Source organism: Monodon monoceros, unplaced genomic scaffold, assembly GCF_005190385.1.
Source record: "Monodon monoceros isolate NGI ecotype Baffin Bay Population unplaced genomic scaffold, NGI_Narwhal_1 Super_Scaffold_16, whole genome shotgun sequence".
In the NCBI taxonomy this organism is placed as follows: domain Eukaryota; kingdom Metazoa; phylum Chordata; class Mammalia; order Artiodactyla; family Monodontidae; genus Monodon; species Monodon monoceros.
The window spans coordinates 38388445-38407139 of record NW_021703772.1 but is presented as its reverse complement, the minus strand read 5'-3'; the positions used below and the strand labels follow the sequence as shown (position 1 = coordinate 38407139).

The window sequence follows — 18695 nt, the reverse complement described above, 5'->3', positions numbered from 1 at the left end:
AGGGTAATCCATTCAATGCTTTTCCTTACTGCTTTTAGCAGAACGTATTCTTTTTCCATATAGTTATTGAGTAATGAATTATTCTGTGAAGTTCCCACTGATAATGCCCCTAAATAGTTTTCTGCCTTCCTGTGACGGCATGCCTACAAAAATACATGTTACATTTTATTGTACTACCACATTATCCCATTTGAGTCTTACAGCAAACTTGTGAGAAAGATAAGAAAATATACCCCATTCTACAAAAGGATAAAAAGATCTATAGTGAAGGACCCACAGTAAACAGAATAGCTGGGACTAAAACACAGCTCTTTCTATTATATTAGTTGTCCTTCTGATTAAGTGGTTTTTTTAAAATGTGACTTTCTTAATGGATTAATTCTTCATTTTGGAATTTTGTAAGAATATATGGAAGACCATTAAAAACATTGAGATTAGAATAACAGTAATTCAAATTAACATTGAAAAAAGGAAGCCTGTCTGAATACCAGCTATATGCTTCATATTGAATAATAGATGCTTTACATGCATGCAATTTTATTACTTTAAGGTACAAATAGTTATTCTAACTAGATTAATCAAAGGAATGCCTTTAGATATTTGCTTCAATGAATTTTAAAAGTACTTATTTATTAATAATTGTTTATTTTATTTATTAGCAATAAACATATATATATGTGTGTGTATATGTGTGTGTATTACACACACATTAATTAAAGTGAGTAAATTGTTCTCCGAAGTAGGATAAACATTCCCCTTTTAGTCTTTCTTTGATTAGTGGAATTTTCAAAATACATCATGTAGTTTATCTTTTTGATCCTTCACATATGTTAAATTAGAATTTATTTAAAATGAGTCTTGGACTCATTTTCAAGAAGTACAGTTTTTCTGAGTATATCATAAATAAAATGAGATTTTATGTGTGTTATAATTTTCTGGCTTTAGAATTTTTAAGTGAAACAAAACTAATAGACCTTTATGAATTTTCTATGAAGCCAAACATTAATCTCAGAAAAGTTTATATCTCTTGGCTGCTAGTATACAGTGCCAAATTGTTCTCCTATTTCTGCCTTTGGTTTTATTTTCACTGTATATACATACTCTGAGTGGTTTCAAATCTTTTATTTTTCCCACACCAAATCATCCTCCTGAGCTCCAGATGGTATCTTACTGCCAACTAATCATCTATATTTAGATGCTTTGCAGATACCTCAAAACACATGATGAAAGCTTAAGTGTTGCAGTCGTTTTTACTTATTATATCCTCCAAACCTGCTCCTTGCCCTGAGTTCCCTGTTAGAATCCACCAACCACCCCCACTGTCCAGGTCTGTACACTAGATATTTTCCTTGACTCATCTACTGCCTTTACCCTGCCGGTCAGTCACCAAGTCCTGACAATTCTCCCTGCTTGCTTTTCACAAGTCTTTTCCTTCTGCATCATTACCTCAGAGCCAGCTCTCATTGTTTTACACTTGGGTTACTGCAACAGCTACTAAACTGATCTCCCTGTCTTTATTGAGCCTTGGTCAGAGTAATCTAACAAAAGGCATTTTGATCTTTTTGATTGTGTGCCTCTCTGTCTTGAAATCCCTCAGACTCGTCATCATCTGTGCATTGAGTAAAATGTGACCTCATTTACCATTGTACGTGACTGTGGACTAGTTTCTTGATAATTTCAGGATTTAGTTTCCAGTCTATAAAAATATGATAGAAATACTCGTGTTCTCCTTATTTCTGCAAAATACAGACTAAAACAAATTTTTTTTAAATCAAAGTTTCTCAGGGAAAATACCATGTGATTTCAATATAGTTGTAAGTTATCATCATAGTTATGTGGACTTTTTTTGTTTTTAGTTTCTAGAGATGACCTCATTTCCAAGTTGGTTGAAGAAAATAAGGGAGGTTTTGAGTACAGAGGTTTTCTTTCATCTCTTCACTAAATAGTATTTCCTCACTCATGTTGGTTTACAGTCCTTCTGATTCTCCTAAAGTCTTTATTAAAAAAAGTTTCAATGTAAATGAGTGTATATTCAGAGCTGTTGTCAACTGGGTATTAGGAAGTATTTCATGCAGATTATTATAGTTTGAAAAAAGGTGAATTGGCAAAACTAATGAGACTTATTTGCATTTTATACCTATTGCAAATGAATTGTTGTGAAGCTTTTTTTATGAAATAGTAACTATTTTTGGTGATTGTTTATCAACAACATGAGTGTATGTACTTACTACCACTGAATTTAACACTTAACACTTAAACAGTTTTAAGTGAACTTACTCTTAGAAATAGTTAAAATGAGTATAGTGCTATACAGTAGGCCCTTGCTGGTTATCTGTTTTATATATAGTAGTGTGTATATGTTAATCCCAACCTCCTAATTTATCCTTCCCCGCCCCTTTCCCCTACAGGGGAAAAGAATCTGAAAAAGAATACATATTATTATATGTAATTATATAATAATATAATGTATATTTGTATATAATATATAATAATAGTATTATTATTATATATAACTGAATCGCTGCTGTGCACCTGAAGCTAACACAATATTGTAAATCAACTATACTTCAATAAAAAAGACATTTCATTAAAAAGACTTAAAAATGGTTAAAATGATAAATTTTGTTATGTGTATTTTACCACAATAAAAAATAAAAAATAGAATAAATGTTACTACTTTTATATCAAGACATTTCTAAATCAATCTCATGGTGTAGATGTTATATGATGTTAACTTTTCTTGAGATGCTTCTTCCGGAAAGCTAGAAAAGTGGTTGTCTCTCTGAAGGGAGAGGACTTAGACTTTGTTCTTCCCCATTCGACTAAGTACCTATTAGGTAAAACCCAGCCCACAACTCACATCCCTATCGCCTTTCCCTCATCTCAAAGAGAACATTTTTTTTCACAGAACAAAGGTGCTTTCTTCTGCTCCACCTTCAGGTATTCTTTGATGAAAATCTCTTCCCCTACTTATAATTTTAAAAGATCCTTGCATGTGTTTCTTTGAAATAATAAGCTCATACTGCTAATAGGAAGAAATGTGTATGTAACATAAACTAAAAATATTTCATCTTAGAAAGTAGAATTTTTTTGACATAAGGGTACTAGGTAAATATCAAGGTTTGTTTTTAGGCAAATTCTTTCTAATTGGAGTCCCAGTATGAGAATATTTTTAATAAATAGTTTTGATAAATAATTTATAAATTAAGAGAAGTTTGGGAGTTGGATATATCAAGATTTTAAAAAATCCTTTATAAGACACTTATCTATGTATATTAGCACTTGAACTGGTACTAGCCACAATACAGAACAGGTATTTTGATAGAGATACATGTAATAGCTTTTACATGTAGAAAAAGAGAATTTTTTTTTTCCTGTAGAATATACAGATGTCTTTCAACAAGGAACATGAAGAAAATGCATATTTGAGGTCTGAAATAATATCCCTTCATGAAGCATCAGAAAAAGCACAGGTAAATCTTCCCATTTCTCTAGTGTTTAGATGTTAATTTTGTTCAGTTAAAGAACCAAGAACCAAGATTAATCCTGGTTACATGAATTCATACCATTGCCATCATCCAAAATTTTTATTTCCATAAGATTTACTTCATTTGTGAAACATCATCAAATTAACTACATTTCCCATTTCACCCTCTAAATTCCTGTGATACGTAGGTATTTGAGATATACTGCTAAAACATGCACTAGTTTAAACTTTGCCTTGTTTGCTTTCTGATTTACTCACTAAATGTATGCCTTTTATTTCCCCCTATGAAACTCTAAGCAGTTCAATGCCAAGGGCTATCTTATACTTTCTTTGTATCTTCTATGGCAAAGCACAGTAGGAACCTAATAAATACTTGCTGATTTTGGAGTTATGTGTAATCATTTTATGTGGGATAGTGGTTCCCAAATTCAGCTGATGTTTTATGTACATGCATGTACATGGAGAGGAGTCACCACATATGCAAGCAACCGAGTTATTTCTCATAGGGCCCAAAGAAATAGTATCCATCGTTTAAAAGAATTTTTTGTTAGTACAATTTGATTATTTCAATGTTAGGATCATAGTGTTGTTATGCTCTCTTTATGATAAAGAAAATACAAAATGTGATCTTTCATAAAATAATAACAGTTACTACTACTCTTACTATAAATGATAGTTAACATTTACTGAATCCATACTACAGTCATGGCACAATTCTAAGCACTTTATGTTACTAACAAATTGTAATCCTCTCAATAGGACTTCTTTAGAACTATTATTATTCCCATTTTAAAGATAAGAAAGTTGATATACAGAGAGGTTTAATAATATAGCTAGGGCTTCCCTGGTGGCACAGTGGTTAAGAATCCGCCTGCCAATGCAAGGAACAGGGTTCAAGCCCTGGTCCGAGAGGATCCCACATGCTGCAGAGCAGCTAAGCCCGTGTGCCACAGCTACTGAGCCTGCTCTCTAGAGCCTGCAAGCCACAACTACTGAAGCCGTTGAGCCTAGAGCCCGTGCTCTGCAACAAGAGAAGCCACCGCAATGAGAGGCCCACGCACTGCAATGAAGAGTAGCCCCTGCTCACTGCAACTAGAGAAAACCAGCATGCAACAAAGAAGACCCAACACAGCCAAAAATAAATTAAAAAAAAAAAAATATATATATATAGCTAGTAAGTGACACAGTTGGAATTTGAGCCCAGCAATCTAGCTGTAAAGAAAATTAGCTATTTCTTTTCAAGGAGCAAGAGTTCTCCTCTGTCTTACCCCCAAGTATTCATTGATAAGTAGTTTGTGCACCTGGTTATAACTTTAAAATGCCCATGAATGTATTCCTGTCTTATGATGCTGTCCCACTTATGATGCTGTCCAGATAATCTTTATCTCTCCTTTCTTGTTACTGTTTTTTTGAGTGTTTTTTCTATTAACCCTTCAGAGTTATTTGCCCCATCCTTAAAGAGTTTATACATTAAAACATAAGATCCTTACCAAATATACTTTGCAAAAATAACTGAGAATTAAGATAAATATTTTCCACAGGAATACAAATTTCAAAATACCAAAAGGGCAAGAGAATTATAAACTAACTACATGTATGATAGATGTGTTACAGAAAAGATTTTTGTTTTATTTTGGAAGGTTAATCTTGTGAAATGGCACAGTGATCTGTATTTGCTTTTTTGAATACCGTAATTGGTGATGAAGGAGCTTAGATATTTTGTTATCAGCTAAACAATTCTGAAAGCTCATCATCCAGTTTTGAGAATGAAACATTGGCCATGCATCTACATTGTAAATTCCATTCTGTAGATGTCTTGCTGTAATTGACCAGCATTCAAAATTATGAAGAATGGAAGATTGGTAAACTGCCAAATGCTTCAGTTGTTCCACTGTATCAACAAATTTCCCCTTTTAATTTACAGTTGTTTAGGATGATGACTGCAAATATTTGAAAGTATTTTATAATCTAATGAAATATCAATTGGGATTAGGTTAAATAAATTAGGTTCACATGTATGGTGAAATACTATGCCATTGTTAAAAATGATGATACGTGAGTAAAAAGACTTATTTATTGGAGAGATCTGTGATTTGCTGTATATGTTGTCTTAGGTTTTGAATGACCAACTGACTAGAAAGTGTGCAGAGCTGAACAGAATGCTTCAGACTGTTAGAATGGAAAATACCAGAATCATTGCTGACCACCAAGCCATTCTGCAGGTATTCATTTTTAACACTAGTCAATTTCTGGTAGAGTCATCAGAAAGCCTCCTTGGCTAAGAGATCAGGAAATACAAATAGCCAACTGGATACATAAAATATTTTAGCAATTAGTTTCAAGGATTTTTCTGAATTATTTTATTTTTTAATTGTTTTCTGTTTTCATCAGAGGGGTCATTTGGCCTTACACTCAATGCTTTCTTAATGGTTTCTTCTCAAATATCATTACTTTAGGAAAAGTAATTACCTGTCCCAGTATTGATAGAATCATGGAGAATACTTATGACTGACCCTAAAGTATTTACCTTTTCCCCAAAGACCTGTGTTTTCCCATTTTGCTTATGCCATTCCCTCTGCTGAGAATGGTCTTTACTTCATTTTCAACTGTTTGAGATTGTGTTCATTCTTTAAGACTCACTTTCACCCAGAAGCTTGATCACTCCAATCAGAAAGAATCAGTTTTGTCTTTTAATTTCTACTTCTAGGACACTAAACAGGCTGTAATAATAAGGCTCTCTCTCTCTTTTTTTTTTTTTTTTTTTGAGCATACTTACTACATACCAAGCATTGTGCTAAGGATTTTACATATATTACCTTCTTTAATCCTAGCAGTTACGTAAAGGGATATTTGTCATCCTCGTTTTACAGATAATAAAAATAAGATTTAGAGAAGTTAATCAACTTGCCCAAAGTCACCCAGCTAGTATAGGGTGGAGCCAGATTTAAATCTAGATTTGACTCCAGACTCAGTGTTTTTAATCATTTATGTTATGTTGCTTCTCTTGTTCGCATCCTATAGTAGTAGTTTATGTGCATGACTCATTTCCTGTACTACATTCCTAGGACATTGTCTTACATATCTTTGTTATTACCCATAGGGCTAAGCGTGTTTTGCACATAACAGGTACTCAATGAGTATTTTTTATTCAGCAAGCATTTAGTGTTTATCTCATGCAAGTATGTTGCTAGATCTAGATAGAATTATGGCAGTGAACAAGACAAGTCCCTACTTTCATGGAACTTACAATTTAGTAGACTGAATAATGTGACTTACGTATGTAACACTTTCACAAACATTTTAATACTTTGGAATGTGACACAAGTGAGATCCCATTTTACCAAGTATGAAGGTGTGAAGGTTTACCTTGCAATCAAATATTGTTCAAAAAGAAGTGTTTTAAAATATGTTTACAAATATAATTATTAATATGTACTATATTTACAAAAGCTTTATAAATTGTAGGTAGAGGAGGTGTGCATAAAAATGCTGTTTTGATAATTGAAAATAGCAAGCCAGAGAAAATTGTGCAAAACAGTTATAGACTTTTGCTGTAGCAATATCTGAGTGCAATTTCAGATACTGTCAAAAGAATTTACACTAAACTATGAAACATGATTGTCCCTGGAGAATGGAATTATTTGGAAGAGATGTGGGGGAGATAGAGATGGAGCGATCATTTCACTTTATATACGTTGATATTGTTTTACTTTTTAAAATATAGTATCATGTTGAAATTTTAAAGTACCAAAATATACTTAATATAGTTTTTAAAAAATCTTTTTTGGAGTATGGTTTCTTTACAATGTTGTGTTAGCCTCCACTGCACAACAAAATGAATCAGCCATACACATACAGATATCCCCTCCCTCTTGGACTTCCCTCCCATTTAGGTTACCACAGTGCATTAGGTAGAGTTCCCTGTGCTATACAGTATGTTCCTATCAGTTGTCTGTTTTATACATGGTATCTAAAAATTTGTTCATGTTAGGAGTTTTATAAATTTTGCAGCAAGCTGGATAAATAATGCATCTTGATTATTGGCTAGAAGAGCTATAAAATGATAGAATTGTGGTCAGGTCAGGGTAGGTACAAAGAGCAAGCTGGACATTAAGATAAATTCTTTTAAAAAGGAGTTTTATTTATATAAATTAAATTTGTCTTTTGTAAGTATCAGTATCTTTGATCAGTTGTTTAGAGTGATACCCTATCAAATGACTTCTGGCATCTCAACTTTTAATATTGCTTCTAACACTCAGGAAGAACAGAAAATGATGACACAGACATTTCAAGAACAAAACTTACTGCTGGATGCAGCCCATGCCGGTATCACAAATGAGCTACAGACTGTTCAGAATGAGAAAACACAACTCCAAATGCATCTGTAAGTAAACTGTGGGCAACTTTTGCATCTTTTGTTTTTGCATTTGTATTTCTTATCTTTAATGAAAATGTTTAATTCTGCATTTGCTGGGCCAGTCACAAAAATAAAGACTCTGCCCAAAAGGAACTAGTTTTGTTAGAACATTTCGGTAACTGCTCTCAGGAGGAGATATGTTCTGTAAGAACATTTAGTCTTTCTGTTAAAGAAGAACTCTCGTTCAGCTTTCATATCTCCTTGTTCTCTTCCTGCAGGGACCATTTAGTCCTTGAGCATAACCAGTGTATCCAGAAAGCACAGGATGCTGAGAAGAGGGCAGCTGTGCAAAAAGAGCTGCTAGAATCAACTATTGCAAGATTGCGAAGTGAACTGGAAGCATCAATACAAGAGAAGACCTCTCTGCTAGAGGAGAAAGAAGGACTTCAGAGAGAGGTAGGTAGAGGCAGATTTATGTTACCTCCTGGTTGTGGTGTTGATCTTGTTTTAAAATTTTATTGTAAGTGCAAAAGACAAGAAATACAACCCAGATGCAGTTTGTCTGAGTTGCCCATGAAAGAGATCTTTGGGTGGCTAATCTGTGTCTTTTAGCATGTGAGTGCACTGTGCCAAATAGTTACCCTTATATAGCATGAGTGAATGTTAACTAACCATTCACACATCCTCATGTTAGTTAAGGAGTCAGATTTAAAACTCGATTTTCCCAGTAGGAGTGGGACAGTGTAGTGGAAACAATGTAAGGGGAAACAGCCCTGTCTTCCTAGTTAGGAAAGAACCAGCAGAGTCTGACATGTAGACGTGTCTCTCTAATTTCAGGGCTATTTGTGAAGTCTGCTCTGCCTCAGAGACTCCCCGAGTGGCCCCTTTTCTGAGTGGATGTGCTATCTCTGCAGTGTAGGTATTAATTGACATGCACGGTGTATCTGCTATAGTAGAGCCTGTCAGCTGTTTTTAAAATGACCCATTTCTTTTTTTCCCTTCTCTTGGGCAGGTTAATAAAACCGAGAAAGAAATAGCAGAAGAAAAATGCAACTTGGAAAAGGAATTAGCTAAAAGCAAGGTATTCCACATTTTATTTGTTGTTATGTCATTATATTTAATTCCTTCTGTATTGCTGCCTCCTGTATCAGCTTATCTTAATGAGGAGATGGGTTATCTTGTTGAATACCAAAACATGGGGGAAATAGAGAAGCCACGAAGCTGGATGCACTTGGAGCACTCCAGTCACTTCAGCATAAGGCTGCGTCTGGGGAATGTTTGCTTGTTGAGCATCTCGTGTTTGCCAGTGAGTCATCACTGCCTCGGACCCTAGTGTTCACCGAGTAGCTTAGCCAGGGAGTCCCCTGAGAGTGAGCTAATGGGCCTGTGGGCTGCAAAGGGATGATTGCTGACGATGCTGGTGTTTTTCTTTGTTTGTTTTTTGTTTTTTTAAAAAAAAAACTAATTTAAGCTTCCTGACTTGTTAGCACTTGCCACTTTATTTGTGAGATACCCCTTTCTGGGTTCTATGAAGGTAGAATGGCCATAGAAACAAATAAAATCCTTATTCAAACAAAAAAAATCTTTAAGACATTGCTCTTTGCATTTCAAAATTTGAAGAGGGTAAAGATTATGTATCACTATCATCTAGAGAATATATCTGGAGCATCAAGGGCTATCAGCCCATCCCCATTCAATAAACCCAGCAACAGGTGTCGGATATAGTCATCAAGCCTTGACTGTTTCTTGACTCAACTAAATAGCATTCTTAGTACCATATATGTGAACTTTTAGTTTAAGAACTGGGGAGAGAAGAAAAGCTAAATTCTGAGCTGGAGCTCAAAGACAGTTCACTAAGCTGGCAGGTACCTTCTGTGGTTTAGTCACTCATATCTAGTGATTTGAAAACAGTCCACCCAAAAAATCTTTTAAATAAAGCTGACTTCCTGTGGCAAGGACTTTGCTGGTGTCAATGTGGCCTCAAATATGTTTTTTAAAATTTGGGAATTTGGTGGATACTATTAAGTTCATTAATACTTTTTGCTTTAAAATGCTAGTGAATATTTCATGGCTAAGGCAAATGCTATTTGTGATTAAAACATGGTATTATTATTTTGCTTGTCTGATTTCATTTGTTTTAATGTAGACTAAGTGTATGTTCATGGGGCTGAAAGATACTTGCTCGTTAGAGAGGTTCTATTAAGCCAAATGACAGTGCTTCTACAGAGTTGCGTTTTTTGGCCTAACTTGATATTTTTTACATGTGTACTCATTGTAAAGCTATGTTTTCTTAAAGTCAGGCTTATTGAGTTATAAATTAGAGTGAAATTCACCCTTTTTTTTACTGTACAGTTCTGTGAGCTTTGACAAACACAATCATGTAACCACCACCACAACAATCGAAATATAGAACATTTCTATCACCCCGGAAAGTTCCCTTGTGCCTTTTAGTAGTCATCCTCTTCCTCCATCCCCATCCCCTGGCAACCACTGATGTGTTTTTCTATCGCTGTAGTTATATCTTTTCCAGAATATCATATAAATGGTATCATACAATATGTAACGTTATAAGTCTGGCTTCTTTTATTTAGTATAGAGCATTTGAGATTTGAGATTCATGCATGTTACTGTATGTATCAGTAGTTTATGTTCTGTTATATCACAATTTCTTTACCCATTTGCCAATTGAAGAACATTTGGGTTGTTTCCAGATGTTGGCAGTTATGAAAAAACCTGTATAAATATTCATATGTGAACATGTATTTTTATTTCTCTTGGATACATATCAGGAATTGGACTACTAGATCCTACAGTAAATATATGTTCCACTGTCTTCCAAAGGATGTGTGCCATCTTGCATTCCTACCAGGAATATATGAGTCCCAGTTTCTCTGCACTCTCACCAGCACTTGGCATTGTCAGTTCTTTTAGCTTCAGCCATTCTGATTGGTGTGTAGGGGTATGTCATTGTGGTGGACTTTGCTTTTCTCCAGTGACTGGTAATATTGAGTACCTTTTCATCTGCTTATTTGCCATCAGCAACTTAAAGTGTCTCTTCAAATCTTTTAACCATTTTTAATTCAGTTGTTTGTTTTCTTATAATTTATTTTTCAGAGCTTTAAAAATAGTGTCATATTAATTCTCATGTAATAGTTATTGCTATTTGTATATAAACAAATTTTGTATGTGCTTTACCTACTTTTCTTCTATATTATGCCTTTTCATGCTCTTTTAAAGAGCAGAAGTTTTATATTTTGATTAAGTCCAGTTTATCAATTTTTCAAATTTTATGGATGATACTTTTTGTGTTGTAGCTAAGAAATTTTTGCCTAATCTAAGATTACATAGATTTTCTCCTTTGTTCTCTAGAACTTTTTTGTTCAATATTAGATGTATGATCCACTTCAAGTTAATTTTTGTATATCATGCAAGATGTAGTCCAAGGTTCATTTATTTTTAGGTGGATCATCTGATTGTTTCAGTACCTTTTATTATTGAGATATAGTTAATATACCATAAATTCACCTTCTTCAAATATACAAGTTAGTGATTTCTTAGTATATTCACAAGTTTGCACAAATACCACCACTATCTTATTCTAGAACCTTTTTTATCATCCTAAAAAGAAGCCTAGTACCCATTAGGAGTCACCCCCTATTTACCCCTGCCCACCTCTGGCAACTACTATTCTACTTTCTACCTCAGTGGATTTGTCTGTTCTGGACACGTCATGTAAATAGAATCAAATAGTATGTGGCCTTTTGGGTCTGGCTTCCTAGCATGATGATTTCAAAGTTTGTCCATATTGTAGTGTATATAAGTACTTCATTTCTTTTATGGCCGAATAATATTGCATGAATATAACACACTTCATTTATCCATTCATCAGTTGATAGACATTTAAGCCGTTTCCATTCTTTGGCTATTAAGAATAATGCTATGAACATTTGTGTACAGTTCTTTTTGTGAGCATATGTTTTCAGTTCTCCAGGAACAAAACTACTGGGTCATGTGATAACTCTGTTTATCATTTTGAGAAACTGCCAAACTGTTTTACAAGTAAGGTAGTTGCACCATTTTACAATCCCACTAGCAATGTATGAGCATTCCATTATCTACGTCCTCACCTAAACTTGTTTAAAAAAACTTAAAAAAAAATTACACCCATCCTAGTAGGTGTGAAGTATCTCATTGAGGTTCTTTTTTTTTAACTGAGGTGAAATTCACACACTATAAAATCAACCATTTAAAAGTGAACAATTCAGTGGCATTTAGTACAATATTCACAATATTTTGCAACCACCACCTCTGCCTAGTTCCAAAACATTTCAATACCCCAAAAGGAAACCCCATACTCATTAAGCAATCACTCCTTATTCCCTCCTTCCCCCAGCCCCTGACAGCCACTACTCTGCATTCTGTCTCTATGGATTTACCTATTATGGATATTTCATATGAATATAATCATACAATATGTGATCTTTTGTATGTGGCTTCTTTCACTTAGCATAATGTTTTTGAGGGTCATCCATGTTTTTGTATCAGTATGTATCAGTACTTCATTCCTTTTTATGGTTGAGTAATATTCATTTTGTGTGTGTTTGTGTGTGTGTGTTGAGTTGGCTAAAAAGTTTGTTTGGGTTTTCGGTAAGATCTTACCGAAAACCCAAACGAATTTTTTGGCCAACCCAATATACGTATGTGTGTGTGTATACACGCACACACACACGTATATATATGTACACACACACATACCACAATTTCTTTATCTGTTGATGTTTGCATTGTTTCTGCCTTTTGGCTGTTGTGATTAGTGCTGCTATAAACACTTGTATGTGTATTTGTAAGTACCTGTTTTCATATCTTTGAGATATATAGCTATGAGTGGAATTGCAGGGTCATATGGTAATTTTATGTTTAACTTTCTGAAGAACCACCAGACTGTTTTCCACAGTGCTGAACCACTTTTTCTTCCCACCAGCAGTGTACAAGGGCTCCAGTTTCTCCACATCCTCACCAACACGTTATTTATTTATTTATTTATTTTATTTTATTTTTGGCTGTGTTGGGTCTTTGTTGCTGCACGTGGGCTCTCTCTAGTTGCATCGTTCAGGGGCTACTCTTCCTTGTGGTGCGCGGACTTCCCATTGCAGTGGCCTCCCTTGTTGTGGAGCGCGGGCTCTAGGCTTGCGGGCTTCAGTAGTTGTGGCACGTGGGATCTAGAGTGCAGGCTCAGTAGTTGTGGCGCACGGGCCCAGTTGCTCCGCGGCATGTGAGATCTTCCTGGACCAGGGCTCGAACCCATGTCCCCTGCATCAGCAGGCAGATTCTTAACCACTGCATCATCAGGGAAGGCCCTATTTTTTGTTTTTTGATAATAGCCATCCTAGTAAGTGTGAAAGTGGTACCTCATTTTGATTTTGATTTGCATTTCCTTAATGGCTAATAATGTTTAGCATCTTATTATGTGTTTATTGGCCATTTGTATGTCTTCTTTGGAGAGCTGTCTACTCAGATCCTTTACCAATTTTTAAAGTGGGTTATTTAATGTCTTTTAATTGTTGAGTTGTAAGAGTTCTTTATATATTTTGGATGGTAGACCCTTATCAGATATGTGACTTGCAGATATTTTTCTCCCATTCTGTGGGTTCTTTTGAAATTTTTTTGATTTTTATAAAGTCCAGTTTATCACTTTATTCTTTGGTTGCCTGTGCTTTAAGTGTCACATCTGAGAAACTGTTGCCTGATCCAAGGTCACAAAGATTTACACCTTTTTGTTTTGTTTTGTTTTTATATTGGAGTATAGTTGATTAACAATGTTGTGTTAGTTTCAGGTATACAGCAAAGTGATTGAGTTATACATGTACCTATTCTTTTTCAAATTCTTTTTTCCATTTAGGTTATTACAGAATATTGAGCAGTTTCCTGTGCTATACCGTAGGTCCTTGTTGGTTATCTATTTTAAATATAACAGTGTGTACATGTCAGTCCCAAACTCCCAATCCATCCCCTCCCCCACCCTTCCCCCTGTAACCATAAGATCATTCTCTAAGTCTGAATCTGTTTCTGTTTTGTAAATAAGTTCATTTGTATCTTTTTTTTTTTTTTTTTACATTCCACATATAAGCGATATGATATTTGTCTTTCTCTGTCTGACTTCACTTAGTATAATAATCTCCAGGTCCATCCATGTTGCTGAAAATGGCATTATTTCATTCTTTTCAATGGCTGAGTAATATTCCATTATATTTATGTACCACATCTTCTTTATCCACTCCTCTGTCGATGGACATTTAGGTTGCTTCCATGTCTTGGCTCTTGTAGACAGCGCTGCAATGAACATTGGGGTGCATGTATCCTGTCAAACCATGTTTTTTTCCAGATATGTGCCCAGGAGTGGGATTGCTAGATCATTTTAGTTTTTTAAGGAACCTCCATATTGTTCTCCACAGTGGCTGCACCAATTTACATTTCCACCAGCAGTGTAGGAGGGTTCCCTTTTCTCCACACCCTCTTCAGCATTTATTGTTTGTAGACTTTTTGATAATGGCCATTCTGACTGGTGTGAGGAGATATTTCATTGTAGTTTTGAGTTGCATTTCTCTAATAATTAACAGTGTTGAGCATCTTTTCGTGTACCTTTTGGCCATCTGTATGTCTTCTTTGGAGAAATGTCTATTTAGGTCTTCTGCCCATTTTTTGATTGGGTCGTTTTTTTGGTATTGAGCCACATGAGCTGTTTGTATGTTTTGAAGACTAATCCCTTGTCGGTTGCATTGTTTACAAATATTTTCTCCCATTCTGTGGGTTGTCTTCATTTTGTTTATGGTTTCTTTTGCTGTTCAAAAGCTTTTGAGTTTAATTTGGTCCCATTTGTTTATTTTTGTTTTTATTTTCATTACTCTAGGAGGTGGGTCAAAAAAGATCTTGCTGTGGTTTATGTCAAAGAGTGTTTTTCCTATGTTTTCCTCTAAGAGTTGTATAGTGTCCAGTATTACATTTAGGTCTTTAATCCTTTTTGAGTTTATTTTTCTGTATGGTGTTAGGGAGTGTTCTGATTTCATTCTTTTACATGTAGCTATACAGTTTTCCCAGCGCCACTTATTGAAGAGGCTGTGTTTCCTCCATTGTATAGTCTTGCCTCCTTTATTGTAGATTAATTGATGATAGGTGTGCGGTTTATTTCTGGGCTTTCTATCCTGTTCCATTGAATTATATTTCTGTTTTTGTGCCAGTATGATACTGTTTTGATTACTCTAGCTTCGTAGTATGGTCTGAAATCAGGGAGCCTGATCCCTCCAGCTTCATTTTTCTTTCTCAAGAGTTCTTTGGCTATTCAGGGTCTTTTGTGTCTCCATACAGATTTTAAGATTTTTTGTTCTAGTTCTGTGAAAAATTCCATTGGTAATTTGGTAGGGATTTCATCGAATCTGTAGATTGTCTTGGGTAGTATAGTCATTTTGACAGTGTTGATTCTTCCAATCCAAGAGCATGGTATATCTTTCCATCTGTGTCATCTTTGATTTCTTTCATCAGCATCTTATAGTTTTCAGAATAATGGTCTTTTGCCTCCTTAGGTAAGTTTATTCCTAGGTGTTTTATTCTTTTTAATACGATGGTAATTGGGATTGTTTCCTTAATTTCTCCTTCTGATCTCTCATTGTTAGTGTATAGAAATGCAACAGATTTCTGTGTATTAATTTTGTATCCTGAAACTTGACTGAATTCATTGATGAGCTCTAGTAGTTTTCTGGTAGCATCTTTAGGATTTTCTATGTATAGTATCATGTCACCTGCAAACAGTGACAGTTTTACTTCTTCTTTTCCAGTTTGGGTTCCTTTATTTCTTTTTCTTCTCTGATTGCCATGACTAGGACTTCCAAAACTGTGTTGAATGAAAGTGGTGAGAGTGGACATCCTTGTCTTGTTCCTGATCTTAGGGGAGGTGCTTTCAGCTATTCACAGTTGAGTATGACGTTAGCTGTAGGTTTGTCATATACAGCCTTTATTATGTTGAGGTAGGTTCTCTCTATGCTCACTTTCTGTAGAGTTTTTATCATAAATGGGTGTTGAATTTTGTCAAAAGCTTTTTCTGCATCTATTGAGAGGATCATATGGTTTTTATTCTTCAATTTGTTGATGTGGTGTATCACACTGATTAATTTGTAGCTACTGAAAATTCCTTGCATCCCTGGGATAAATTCCACTTGATCGTAGTGTATGATCCTTTTAATGTATTGTTGGATTTGGTTTGCTAGTATTTTGTTGAGGATTTTTGCATCTGTGTTCATCAATGATATTGGCCTGTAATTTTCCTTTTTTGTGGTATCTTTGTCTGGTTTTGGTATCAGGGTGATGGTGGCCTCATAGAATGAGTTTGGGAGTGTTCCCTCCTCTGCAGTGTTTTGGAATAGTTTCAGAAGGATAAGTGTTAACACTTCTCTAAATGTTTGAAAGAAGTCGCCTGTGAAGCCATCTGGTCCTGGACTTCTGTTTGTTGGGAGTTTATAAAGCACAGTTTTAATTTCAGTGCTTGTGGTTGGCCTGTTCATATTTTCTATATCTTTCTGGTTCAGTCTTGGGAGATTATATTTTTCTAAGAACTTGTCCATTTTTTCTAGGTTTTCTATTTTATTGGCATATAGTTGCTTGTAGCAGTCTCTTATGATCCTTTGTATTTCTATGGTGATTGTTGTAACTTCTTCTTTTTCATATCTAATTTTACTGATTTGAGCCCTCTCCCTCTTTTTCTCGATGAGTCTGGCTAAAGGTTTATCAATTTTGTTTATCTTCTCAAAGAACCAGCTTTTAGTTTCATTGATCTTTTCTGTTGTTTTCTTTGTCTCTATTTCATTTCTTTCCGCTCTGATCTTTATAATTTTTTTCCTTCTACTAACTTTGGGTTTTGTTTGTTCTTCTTTCTCTAGTTGCTTTAGGTGTAAGGTTAGGTTGTTTATATGTGATTTTTCTTGTTTCCTAAGGTAAGATTTTATTGCTAGAAACTTCCCTGTTAGAACTGCTTTTGCAGATTTTGGATCATTGTGGTTTGGTTTTCATTTGTCTGTTAGTATTTTATTTCCTCTTTGATTTCTTCAGTGATCCATCGGTTGTTTAGTAACATATTGTTTAGCCTCCACATGTTTGTGTTTTTTACAGTTTTTTCTTGTAGTTGATTTCTAATCTCATAGCATTGTGGTTGGAAAAAATGCTTGATATGATTTCAGTTTCCTTAAAGTTACCAAGACTCGCTTTGTGATCAGTCCTGGAGGATGTTCCATGTGCACTTCAGAAGAATGTGTACTCTGCTGCTTTTGAATGAAATGCTCTATAAATATCAGTTAAGTCCATCTGGTCTAATGTGTCATTTAAGGCCTTTGTTTCCTTATTGATTTTCTGTCTGGATGATCTGTTCTTGGATGAAAGTGGGGTGTTAAAGTCCCCCACTATTACTGTATTACTGTCAATTTCTCTTTTTATGGCTGTTAGTATTTGCCTTATATATTGGAGTGCTCCTGTATAGGGTACATATATGTTTTCAATTGTTATAGCTTCTTCTTAGATCGATCTCTTGATCATTATGTAGTGTCCTTCTTTATCTCTTGTAACAGTCTTTATTTTAAAGTCTATTTTGTCTGATATGAGTATGGCTACCCCAGCTTTCTTTTGATTTCTATTTGCATGGAATATCTTTTTCCATCCTCTCACTTTCAGTCTGTATGTGTCCCTAGATCTGAGGTGGGTCTCTTATAGACAACATATATACGGATCTTGTTTTTGTATCCATTCAGCCATTCCGTGTCTTTTGGTTGGAGCATTTAATCCATTTACATTTAAGGTAATTATCAATATGTGTGTTCCTCTTGCCATTTTCGTAATTGTTTTGGATTTTGGTTTTTTTTGTGGGTTTTTTTGGCTGCACTCCTTGTTTTGTGAAATCTTAGTACCCTGACCAGGGATTGAACTTGGGACATGGCAGTGAAAGTGCCAAGTCCTAACCACTGGACCACCAGGGAATTCCCTGGATTTGTTTTTGTAGGTCTTTCTTCTTTCCTTCCTCTTTTGTTCTCTTATTTTGTGATTTGATGACTAACTTTAATGTTGTGTTTCGATTCCTTTTTCTTTTTTGTGTGTATCTATTGCAGATTTTCGGCTTATGGTTCCCATGAGCTTTTGATATAGCAGCCTATATATAAAGAAGATTGCTTTAAGTTACTAGTCTTTTAATTTCAAATGCAATTCCAATATCCTGCATTTGTGCTCTCCTCTTCTCACAGTTACTGGTTTTGATATCATATTTGTGTGCAGATGATTTCCTACATTAACTGTATGTTTGCCTTTACTGGTGAGCTTTCCATTCATAATTTTCTTGTTTCTAGTTGTGGCCTTTTCTTTTCCACCTAGAGAAGTTCCTTTAGCATTTGTTGCAAAGCTGGTCTGGTGGTGCTGAATTCTCTTGGCTTTTGCTTGTCTATAAAGCTTTTGATTTCTCCTTCAAATCTGAATGAGAGCCTTGCTGGGTAGAGTATTCCTGGTTTTAGGTTCTTTCCTTTCATCACTTTAAATATATCTTGCCACTGCCTCTGGCCTGCAGAGTTTCTGCTGAGAAATCACTTGATAACCTTATGGGAATTCCTTTGTATGTTATTTGTTGCTTTTCCCTTGTTGCTTTTAATATCTTTTCTTTGTCTTTAATTTTTGTCAGTTTGATTACTGTGTGTGCTGGCATATTCCTCCTTGGGTTCATCCTACCTGGGAGTCTCTTTGCTTCCTGGACTTGGGTTACTGTTTCCTTTTCCATGTTAGGGAAGTTTTCAGCTGTTATCTCTTCAAATATTTTCAAAGGTCCTTTCT

At 35.0% G+C, this 18695-nt stretch overlaps 1 protein-coding gene across 4 annotated transcripts in view; it reads left to right on the top strand.

Annotated features, from left to right (window-relative positions):
* CCDC150 (coiled-coil domain containing 150) overlaps positions 1–18695 on the top strand; it is a 75036-nt gene that overhangs the window by 947 nt on the left and 55394 nt on the right. For all 4 annotated transcript variants that reach the window (XM_029225436.1, XM_029225434.1, XM_029225435.1 and 1 more), the window contains exons 2-6: positions 3381–3473; positions 5602–5709; positions 7747–7871; positions 8123–8300; positions 8857–8925. In XM_029225436.1, the coding sequence (XP_029081269.1) occupies positions 3390–3473; positions 5602–5709; positions 7747–7871; positions 8123–8300; positions 8857–8925 (564 nt within the window). In that variant the 5' untranslated portion in view covers positions 3381–3389. The remainder of the gene's footprint in view (positions 1–3380; positions 3474–5601; positions 5710–7746; positions 7872–8122; positions 8301–8856; positions 8926–18695) is intronic.